The sequence below is a fragment of the Trachurus japonicus genome, chromosome 9, assembly GCF_045865225.1.
Source record: "Trachurus japonicus isolate A0001 chromosome 9, Traja_1.0".
Lineage (NCBI taxonomy): Eukaryota > Metazoa > Chordata > Actinopteri > Carangiformes > Carangidae > Trachurus > Trachurus japonicus.
The window spans coordinates 22,995,735-23,007,363 of NC_140915.1; the positions used below are offsets into that span (position 1 = coordinate 22,995,735).

Consider the following 11,629-nt stretch of genomic DNA (forward strand, 5'->3'; position numbering starts at 1 on the left):
GAGCCCTGTAGTGGTTCGTTTACAGTGAGAACGTAATCGACACAGCCGATACAGCGACCGGACGCGCTGATTCAGGCCGAGTTCGGGTTGAGGATCACTCCGGTTGGCTTCTTTTTTCTTTTTTTTTTGGCTGTTCTGGTCAGATTTGGGACGAAAATATACACAAATGACTTGGATTGGGTCGGGTCGGTGCTTCAACCGCAGTTCGGACAGGGTCAGATTTTAATTTTCAGAGCAGTTGAGACCTAGCTCTCTTCCATGGTTTTTATTTTTCATGAGCAACCTCCTCCTCCTTCCAGGGAAGATTTCTGACCAATAAGAGAAGTCGGTTAGCACATGGCATTTGTTTACAACTTTGGACCGCTTTGAACTGTTACAGTGTGAACACAAACGATCCAAAAACAAAATGCAACAGGAACAAAGCAAAGAACCACAGGTGTGAATACACCTTTAGAAAATTCGAAGGATCTAACCCAAAGACATATCATCTATTAACCTTCCTGTATTGACCTGCTTAAATCTCATAACTGAAAACGTAAGCGAATAAATCCAAATATATCTGCATGACTTGACACCAAACAGAGGCAAAAAAGAAAATATATTATTCTATAATTTCAGTGAACTGATTCTCTAAAGTTGAAATGTAGAGTAATGTGTCACTGTGTACAGTCCTGCCAATATTCAGCACCTGTTTCAAACACCATCCCATTAACAGCTAACACTTGTGTTGTGTTACACTCTGCTGGAACATTATACTTCATTACAAGCTCCTCTGACACCACGAACAAAAGAGCAAGAAGACTCATCTGACTAATACCACTATCCTCTGACTGTCAGGCAGTGCTAATGATTTCCTCTGTTGTCAAAGGCTAAAGCTGACAAACTTGTTTCAGACATTTTACACAGTGGAGCCAGTAACAGTTTGCTATCGTTATAGTTAATCGAAGGAATATGTTTGATTGGGCCCTTTAAACAGTGTTTTACTGTAGCATTTGAGCATGCTGCACTGTGGGTGTCATATATTTTAGAAATATTTACACGATAGCTGGTTCGGCTGTGGTCAGAAGACGACTATAACGAGTTGAGGAGGCAGAAGTAATGGTGGTTGGAAGTGTTGACTCACTCTGGATTTCAGCTGAGCAAGGAAACTCAAAATGAAATTCAACCTCAGACAATTTTTCAGTCCTTTCAGTTTTGTGAAAACAGAGTTAGGCTACTAGTTTTGAATCAAAGTTAATGGCTGAAGATTAAACCGTTACCATGGTGATATGTTAATTTAGTATCATCATATAGCTTCAAGCAAGGAGCAAATTTCTTCATGACCTCAGGAATATAAACATATCTTAGAGTGAAAGCCAACTGTCAGGATCGTTGCTCTGAGGCTGACTGGTGTGTAATCCTTCTTGGTAAAATGTCTCAGACTGATTTTACAAACATAATGAGTTTTATGAAAATACAATAAGGTCTCAGGACTGGGAGGCCTGCTTCTGCTCTGTAGTTGTTGGACCAGGCTGCACTGACTCACAGTTCAGGGCTGTGAAATGTGAGAGAGCAGAGGGTGGATCAGATATCGACCACACACATATAGGTTAAGCAAGACTTCTCTTCTCATGTTCTCCTACATCATTGTCTTCTCTAGATATTCGCCACCTTTTAATCACACTGTCATTTCCTCATCTTGCCTCTCAGAATGCGCTACGTCTTAACTTCGCTGCTCATTCTTCTGCGTTTTCTTTATGTTAAAAGATCCTTAACATCCGTCTTTCATCCATGTATTCATCCCTCACTGACGGTTTCACCTTCTTCTTATTTGACTACAGATAAAGTACTGTGCTGGGTTTGGATGCTGCCGGTCCCTGTCATTTGATAACATCAGATTCTATTCATCCTTTTATGTTTCTCTCGAAGGTTTCAATAGATTCCTCCCTCGCTCTTTTCTTCCTCTCCCGCTTCTACACAAAAAGTGACAGAAATACAGTGATAAATGTCTGCCACCATTCACTTTTCAGGGTCTTCCTCCCTTGTGATAGTGACTAAGTTGACAGATTTATGACAGCAAGGTGTGCTCTCTCTCTTCTAAACCTGTCTACAAATGAAACGCTGATTCCTGTGTGTACATTGCAGAATACACTTTGTTGTGTAAGAATGCATTTATTAACACTTCAATGAGACAATTTAAAGGTGAATACTGTATAAAAATAAAGATGCACTCATGTTTATAAAGTGAGGAATTTTTGTTTCAATCACACAGCAATTCATCTTGGAGGAGGATATGAGACTAACCAGGAATCATTAAGTATTCGTCTCATCATGAGAACAAATCTATAGCTTTTTTTTTTTTTTTTTACCTTCAAATAAAAAATAGGGGAAACAATGCAGTCGCATGATACTGAAATTGTAGCACATTGTAAACGTTGAGATGGTAAGGAACGTTTTCCTGTGACCACAGAGCAATGTTTCTGTTTTTTAGTATTGCGCCCATGTGCAGTTGTTTGTATACAAGACAACTCCACAGTCCACAGAACACCTTTAAGATCCTGATATAAAAACTATTTTTCCAATTTAAACCACCTTGTCTTTTACGGCTTTGATATGGAAATCAAAATGGTTTGATGTAACCCTTTGGCACACTGTTAAACATAATATTACAATAATAAATAACATTTATGAATTTTATAAAAGCAAAAATAAATATTAATATTAATATTAATAAGTTAATATATTTAAGATCTCATAAATACATTTCTCAAGTGTCCATGTAACATGTGCTATACAGTAGACAGAGGGAGTCTGCCCAGTTATGCTTGCGTTTGATTGGTTTCCGTCTTTTTGGTTGAATATCCAACATTTAAAATATCACTAAACACATTATTGATCCAACGTGTGGACTGTAAAGCAAATTGAGGATTTTGTGACGGAGCAGAAGTTGAAGAAGCCAATCGATCGTCGCTATTCATTGGGCTAGAAACTAACCATCTCCTTCCCTTATTTACTCATGTACTGTTGGATTCAAGTCAAGCATGGTAAGGCATCGCGCCAGAAAGTTTCCTCACGTTTTCTGAGGGAAAAACACCCGACACCATACTTCCAAGTGGGAGTCAATGCAAAATTACACAAAGCCAAACATTAGTTTACACTCCCTACACACAACCACACTTCCTGGCAGAGTGCTTCTTCACAGTGTGGTAAACGAGATTGTCATCCAGAAACGAGAGGTCATCGTCGAACGCTGTGGGGCGGCAGCACGCCTGAGGGGGCGTGTCTTTGTGAGGAAGCCTCCTGTTATGAGAGAGGTTGTAGAGGATTTTGTCGTAGTTGGTCTCAGACTTCCTGCATGGTCCCGAGCAGTACCTGAATATCATTTCCTCGCTGGAGAGGTAGCCCAGACCAAGATCCGTCACGTTGAGGTGGATCTGTTTGAGCACACAACCCTGTCCTCGTCCACGGTCGCCTCCCCCTCGGACCCTCCTGCCCGCCTCCCCTCCTCTTCCTCCTTTCCCACCCTGCTGGCTCACCCCCTTTTTCCTCTCCCTTCGGTGTCGAATGCCGCTGCTCAAGTTTTCTTTGGGAGGGGAGGAGGTGGTGGAGGGAGAGGTAGATGAGGATGTGGTGGATGAGGAGGAGCGACGTATTCTGCTGATGGTTACTTTGATGAAGTCCACTACATCTTCAAACTCACTCGGGAGGGGCTCATTCATGATGTCTGAAACACATTGAGAAGAATGGCACTTTTACATTAAGAAATCCATTATTTATCACAGCATAGAGGATGTTTTACAGTTGGAGTATTGTCGGATACCGCACATCCAAATGCAAAAAATGATAATACATTTTTTTTCTGCAGTGGAATTCAACTTGAACTGATTCATTCAGTTTACAGAAGCATCCCATTCTTATTTATCCACTAAACAGTTGCACATTTGTGTGGACTTCATTATGGCTACAGCGGCCACTAGGCTATGTAACTGTGTGGTGCATATACAAGCCAAGAGCCAACCCAATAAATTGATTAGGGTTGACAGAACAACATTTTAACAATCAATCAGTCATTAATAGGTCCACACATGTAAACATGTAACAATGTATGGTGGTTTTGGTTAAGAAAGTTAGACTGACATATGAAGCACTTTGAGGACAACACCTTTAACTACAGGCACTTTTACATTTACATTATGTGACGTAAACTAGATTCAATTAGTTAAAAGAAATACTACATTATGTCCTTCATTAGTTAACGAATATTTTGCTGTCAAAAACTAAAAAGCAAATTCCACTAGGCCTATAGCTCTAACTTAGTTGAGCCTGATTGTGGTCAAAGGGCAAAAGAGATGATGTTAGAAATGTTTCAATAACTGGATATCTGAAATATTTCAATTTAAATGGTTGTTCTACCAAGCTTTTATCCGAAGTGGAAAAAATGCCAAAATAGTTTAGTTGTAAGTTTGTGATAGCCTACATAGTCGTAATTTTAAACCCATTAGACACAGATAACATTATAGGCTTCACTATTAATTTCTAAACTCTCAGCCAGCCTGCTAAATAACATCTTGGCGTGGTTTTGGCACTTTTGGCGCTCCATACGAAACCACAGGGTCTTACATGTTTCTCCTCCAGCCAGCGACTCTTCCCAGTCCGCTGTATCCGCCTCAGCGCGGTCGCTGCCCGGGGAGGAGACGGACAGGCGGATCTGAACCGGCGGCAGCTCCAGAGGACTCTCGGTGGCGGCGGCGGCGGCGCGCCCTCTCCTCTTGGTGGACGCGGACCGCTGTGCGTTCCGGGGCAGCGGGCCGGCGTGCACTGCGCTCAGCAGTATCAAACAAGTGGTCAGACTATCCCATAACTTCATTGTCCACTTCAAGCCGACGGAAGGACATGGCGCGATGCAAAATCAACAGGTATCATCTGGCAGCGACGGTAAACGGCATGTTGGAGACGGTGAATAGTTGGAGAGGAAGCGGTGCTGCGCGCTCATCAGCTCAGATTATTCTCACTGAAAACGGTTAAGATCAATATGACACTGCTGGCGTGCTGTAAACCGCACGCTATCACTCTCGTGCCAGCTGGCAATCAATACGCGGCGTGGCGCAACATCCAAGGCGCACTAAACCAATAACTGCAAAAGCGCGAAACGACTTCCTTATGAACTTGTCTGCCAACGGATTGATCCCACGACGCACAAAGCACATAAAATAAGATCCCCAATCCACAGTCCCTCACTCCGAGGTTTCATTCAGTTTTCTACTGCGCGATGCAGTGACGCAAACTCCTGTTCATCCTCACTCACCATCATTCCTGACTGAGACGGGAGCGAGAGGTCGACCAGGAGAGACGGGGAGTGGTGGTGACGTCTGACGGTCCATCCTCTGCTTCCTCCAGTCTCCACCCATGTCTGGAGACTACACACAGAGGGATGGAGCTCAATTTGTAGACTGAGCCGTGTTCTAGGAAGAGAAAAGTTTCACACTTTCCATTAACCCTCCCTCCTGCTTTTGGTGTTTGGTTGATATTGGATGGGAAATGTGTTTCTAATCAGCCAGTCAAAACAGACCGGTTAGTTTGTGTTGCTACTTATAACAGCAGTGTGCTTGAAATCACGCTGGTTTACAGCTGATGAGCAGATGATATTTAACACTAAGGCCTTTTGAGCAAATCCACCACGGCTTTACTGGTGCCATTCTGCCCCTGTGATTTCTTTTGAAAATATTTTGCCTTGTGTAATTAGCAGAGTAGAGGATCTCAGTGAGTATAAGACATTAAATCCCATTAATGCCATAATATAACATTTGTTTCTCAGTTTGACTGAGAATTTGGCTCAAAAGGCTCAAATGAACATTTTAAAGACATGTAAACTTTGTTTTTTGTTGCATAACAATTGTGCGTTGCTATGTTACAAGCTGAGAAACACAACAAACTGTGGATTAGTTCCATGAGTGGGGATAATTAACAAATTACAGTTATAAACTTGAATCATCAGTAAGAAACACAGGACTCTGCTTTATATAAAGCAGCTGATTAAATCCTTCTGTTGTCACATTGTGGCCTCAGTTCAGCATCTACCTCCTCAGTACTGAGTGAAATGTGAACCAGACTAATTCTGTCTCGTTTGTTTACTTTGTCAATTTATGCTGTTGTTTAGTCTTTTTTTTAATTTTTTTTTTTAAATAATTTTTCTAGAGGACATAATGCGCCTGTGAAACTATGATTGAAACCAGAGGAAAGATGAATGAAAAATGATCTGAGGATATAATGTGCCTGCGTGTCAAGTGCTCTCTTTCCAAGAGTAGTTAAAAGCTGTTTATTTCACTTTAGTCTGCAGCGCAGGAAAAATAACTGCACACACAGATGTGATGTTTGAAGACGTTTTGTTCAGTGTTAGCAGAACAAGTAGTATAAATGATAATGTATACCATATGAGCTTATTTGAGTCAAAGTCCAGATGGATAAATGTCCAGTTCATTCATATGGGGATGTCCAAAGCAGTTTTTAAAGTGTTTTAGAGTGTTACAGGCTCTTTAATTTCACATAGTTTGTGTATGGCACCAGGACGAGGACCTGTCATGAGGACAGTTCACGTGTCTTTTGATTTTGTCCAAATCAATCCTTAAAATCTTTGAAATATGCAGACTTGTCTCTCGTTTGTGTTGTTCATGACAGCCTGCATCTTCTTTGTGCTTTGAGAGTGATCAGTGTGGATACAATGTACATCTGCTCTGGTGTACACACTTTTTTTTCCTCCCCTGCAGAAAAACCTTTCCATTTCCTCCAATCGAGTTTGCCTTAAACTTTACAGCAGTTCACGAACAAGGTTGATGTGAAATACATGCTGCATGTCCATAGGCAATTGAACAATATATGCAGATGTGTAAACATACACGCTCATCCATGCACCCTTGAAGTGTAGCGTTTCATGATGAATCATGTTTGTATCAGTGCATGCACACATGTTGACCACATGGTATTGTAATCACTACACTAAACATGCAAAAACCATCTGAGCATCCAAAATGCGTCGTTTCTGTAAATTCATACAGAATAAGACTTGTCTCCCGCTTGTGTTTTTAGACGGTGGCGCACTAATCACTCAGAGGAGGCTTCCCTTTCCACTGACTTTGCTCACTTAACTGTATGGAAATACCTCATCCTCAAGCAATTACACCCTTTGCCAAGCAGCAAATATACCAAACAGATGTCCATTTCCCATTGCGCGAGTCATGAGGGCTAATCGCGGGCTGATCTGAGATTGAGTCTGTCAGCCATTTTGGGGGGCTCAGTTTGACTCGCATATAACCGGCTAATTGCAGGGGTCATTTCACCCGTCATTATCGACCAACATGAAACTGCAGCCCCAGGATCGCTTGCAGGAGGGAGGAGCTGACAGCTGGGGTGGATGTCTGATTTGGGACACGGCTGCTGGTGTTGTAATTAGCCAAATCATTTTTTTCCCTTGCCATGATAGATTCACATGGTTTGAGGGATTTTAATATCTGTCTTTGGTTGTATTGGTCCAGACTGAAATAACAACTACTGACTTCTAATTATTTCTTTATTCTCTTATGGCTACTGTCCAGTCAATATGTATAGTTTATGCGTTAGCCCGCTAACACAGCAAACTGAGATGGTGAATGTTGTAAAAATCTGTCTGCTGATCATTAGCATTGTCATTGTGAGCATGTAAGCATGTTGACTTTAGTATGCAGCACCAAACACAGCTGCATCTAGATTCAGAATCACAAGGTTGCTAATAGCCTATACAGTAGCAGTTTATTTATGCCACATTGATATACACTAACATCTATTTCTTCAGCACTTATCAAGTTAAGGGTTTAGAAGTAGGGTTTGTAGCTTAACTATGCTACATGCTTACCTTAATTAAACAGCTTTGGAGTAATTGTGATGGTTTAATAAATGCCATAACTTGTTACGAGGGACAATGGAGACTCTGTGCCTTCCACGTGCGTTTCACTTATTGTGTCTCTGGCTGAAAACCAACATTGCAAGATCGGGGCCACCGCCCCGGTGTCCCAGCTCTCGTCTCTGTGCACCGCAACACAAACGCGCCCCTAACCCGTAATCTCTTGTTTATGACACATTAAACTACACATAAACACGTTGTACATGATGTTATGTACCGCTCTATTGATTGATTTCTTGCCAGCTTCATTGTAAACAAATGCACATGGCCAGGAGGAGGGTTAGCAAAACAGCAGAAAAGCAACCAGACTTACATTACTTTGATCACAGGAAGGACATAGTTCAGGACTGACTGACACACACACACAAAGGAGAAAGTCTGCCACAGTGAGCCATCACAAACTACTGAGAGAGTAAGGCAGACAGGAGTTCAAATACAAAACAAAAGAGACGTTTAAAGTCAAAGTGCGTCTATTTAGTCGTCAGTCGTCTGGTCAGAGTGTGCACTGGGGGGAACAGTTTTCAAGCCAGCTCCTGAACATCAGCTGAACTTAATTTGACTGCAAAAGTAACAAGTTCCCCTGCTGATGATTTTATAGCTACTGATGGATTTGGGTGGATCATTGAATACATGATAAAAATCACTTCCTTGGCGCGTAGCACTGGTGCTTAGAGAGTAATCCACACCATATGTACATGGGTGCCGCTGCTGCCTCAGGGTGAGAGAGTGATCAAGGTTTGGAAACTGGAGTGGAGTTGGCTCAGAAACCTTAAAGTGGGGTGAACAAGAGTCAGTAAACAAATGGACCATTTGCTCTACATTTGTTTTCAGTTTGGTAATTGTAAGTAAATGTGACATTTTCATCAGCTAGATGGCTGTGTGAAACCTAAAGTCTCTGTTCACTTGAAGAGATAAAGATGGAGAACTACACTTGAGGTCGTCCACTAATTAGAGGGTCAGTGGTTCGAACCATGGCCTCTCCAGACCTCCAGAAGTGTGATGGCTGTTCCATCATGTGTGTGATGTGTGTGTGTGAACGTATTGGAAAGTGCTTTGATTGGGAGAGACGACTAGAAAAGTATTGCATAAGTGCAAGTACATTTACACTTAAACGGTTGAAAACATTGAACCCAGATGTGTGGATTTCTCACACGTGCATGTAGGACTTAAATGCTGCCACTAGCGGACACTGTTTACCACTGTTATGATCCATGTAAGAAATTCAGAACGCATAAGTGGTATTAACACACAATCATCTTTTCTTTTTTTCGTTATTGCATGCTCAACAACAATGACTTGGTTTTGGTAAATAATAGTTTTTGTAGGTACAGAAGATTCAGTACTTTGAAAGGATTAAAGGGAATCATTTTTTGTTTTAACATGCATGGTGGTAAACTCTCAGTCTGAAGGTTTTGAGGCTGATGGATGAAAGCTAAACAGAGGCGGAGGTCACATGGAAATCTCCATGGGGTGGTGAGAAGGAACCAATTAAAATCTGACAACAGGCTTCTGTTCCTCTCATCAAGTTAAACAATTTTCTAAACCACCAGTCTGGTTTATTTGCTGGTTTTAGCTTGAAATAGAAAAGTAACAGATCATTTCTTTACTTGGAAAAAGCCACCTTTTATCTCCCTCATGGTTTCAATAAGCTTGCTTACCAGAGGGAAAGGGTTGATATTTAATTACTATACTATAAAAATACAGATAGGTGGACTAATTGTGTGTCTGACAATGATATCAACAAACCTCGCTTCACCTGAGTGGATATCTCTCAGTTTCCCATCCTCCCCTGTGTGTCAATATTTGTCCAGGAGATGGAACCAGTGAGTTTTAAACATGGGTGAAGTATTTCAGTATTGTATTGTCCATCACCTGAGCTGCTGCCTGTCATATCACCGCTCTTTCCTAATTACTTTTGTTAAAAAAACACCCTTGTTTTTTATATTGTTGAGATCCTCTGAGAGCATTTGCTGTGTTTACTGCTAAGCTGCAGTGATCCGAGGACGTTTGTAGACATATTATCCTGAGTCCTTTCCTTTTAAGGATTATGAATGCACTAAAAATTGATCTTTAACTCATTTTGGTTTTCAGTTAGTTACTTTGACATTTTTAACTGAGGGAACTACTGCCAGTTGATTAAATTTGGCCCTATTGTATATTACTCTAATTTTATGAATCAAAGTACCCAGATTCGTTTTCTGCCAAAAAAACCCTCCACATTTGTCATAAACGGAAATACTGCCTCAAGCCTAACATTACCATTTCATTTCTTTCTAGTCTGTCATAAGCTTCAACTGCTAAACTCTGGACTGAGAAGAAATGCCAAAAAGGTGCTGTATCAGAACTTATCCCAGAGGTGTCTAGTATATTGGTGCTCATGTGGTCAAAGCAGTCAAATGTATTTCAGAAGAACCAAAAACAGTTGAAGATCAGTTGAGAATAAATGAGAACTCAAAGTCCTGAAAACATTTGATCTCTGTTATTTTGAAGTGACTGAGCAGAGCAATGACATTGTCTGCACCGTGCTGGGAATATTTCATTACCGATGACAAGAAAAGCTTTAGAGCGTCTGTCAAAATGTGGGATATTAATTGCAGAAAATCATTTTCCTTTTGTCCACACACTTCAGATTTTCTCTAAAACGACAATGATGATATTTCCATCAGAATCCTGGCCTCTGCGGAGGTGTCGTACACTGTTCCTGTGTAATAATTTGGTGATTGGATGATAGAAGCAAGTGAATAAACTGGAATAATCTTATCATATGGCCCTGAGAGAATGTAATTAATGCACGTGGCACATGTGAATGTGAGAAGGATGAAAGCAGGCAGAACAAAATCGAACAGAATAGGCATGGGAAGAAATGTGATGCTGTATTTGTTCTGAGGGTCTTTGATTATTTGGTGGTCTGATTTTTTATTTTTCTGATCATTTGCAAACAGATTTTCTCTCATACTTTTTAATTTGAAAATACCAACTCAACTTGATTTTGCCTGTCAAGGTTTTTAGGGGGATCGGTGTGCCAAACTTCTATGTAAATCTAAGCACAGACATTTGCTACAAACCTGCTATGAGATGGTTTTCTGACTGTTATGACTAAAAAGAAATTGGATGGCATAATTTTTGTTAAATTCAGTCATCACCTCAATCATCTACAATCCTCTATGGAAATTTCAGCAAGATGGGCAGTAGCTGTGAGATTTTCAGTTTTAAAAAAAATGTTTTTTATGTTTCTCTGCTCATCCTTTCCCAGTATTTCCTTTTCTGCCATTCAGACTGTCACATCCTGACATTAGCATTAAAACATTGTGGACCAAATATTCAGTATTTGCCATATGGAAAATTGAGAGCTGTCATTTCACCTATAACTTTACCCATGCACATGAAATAATGCCCTGTGAGTACAACTTGACAGCTGCATTTTCAAGATATTCACCTTTAGCCGGTGTCAGCCTCAGGTTAATAGCGCCATTCTACCTTTACAATACAAGCTGTCAGATTGATACTGACGCTTGGTGTGATCTGTGCTACAAGCTACACAGGAGGAGTCATTAAAAAACACTGCAGTGAATATGTAAAAGTACTCAAAGTGTCTGCACCGGTGATAACTATGTATTGCGGACCTTAAATGTTTCATCTAAATATCTACTTGGAAAAAAATCTGGAGCTGACAGTGTGGAGCAGGGCAAAATGTTGGATCTGAATTGGATAAAAGGA

At 40.8% G+C, this 11,629-nt stretch overlaps 1 protein-coding gene across 1 annotated transcript; it reads right to left on the reverse strand.

Annotated features, from left to right (window-relative positions):
• Positions 1 to 2,591: 2,591 nt before the first annotated feature.
• Positions 2,592 to 5,378, reverse strand: LOC146981431 (glial cell line-derived neurotrophic factor-like). Its single transcript, XM_085788164.1, has 2 exons — positions 4,600 to 5,378; positions 2,592 to 3,703 (listed from the first exon to the last, which is right to left on the reverse strand). The coding sequence occupies exons 1-2, from the start codon at positions 4,844 to 4,846 to the stop codon at positions 3,141 to 3,143; spliced, it is 810 nt and encodes a 269-aa protein (XP_085644290.1). The 5' UTR covers positions 4,847 to 5,378; the 3' UTR covers positions 2,592 to 3,140.
• Between the last annotated feature and the right edge of the window lie 6,251 nt (positions 5,379 to 11,629).

Bases quoted from the DNA above. Each gene is read 5' to 3' on its own strand.
- LOC146981431 (XM_085788164.1), bottom strand. From the start codon at position 4,846: ATGAAGTTATGGGATAGTCTGACCACTTGTTTGATACTGCTGAGCGCA. The intron at 3,704-4,599 runs GTAAGACCCTGT...AATGTGTTTCAG, and splicing joins GCTGGCTGGAGGAGAAACAT to ACATCATGAATGAGCCCCTC.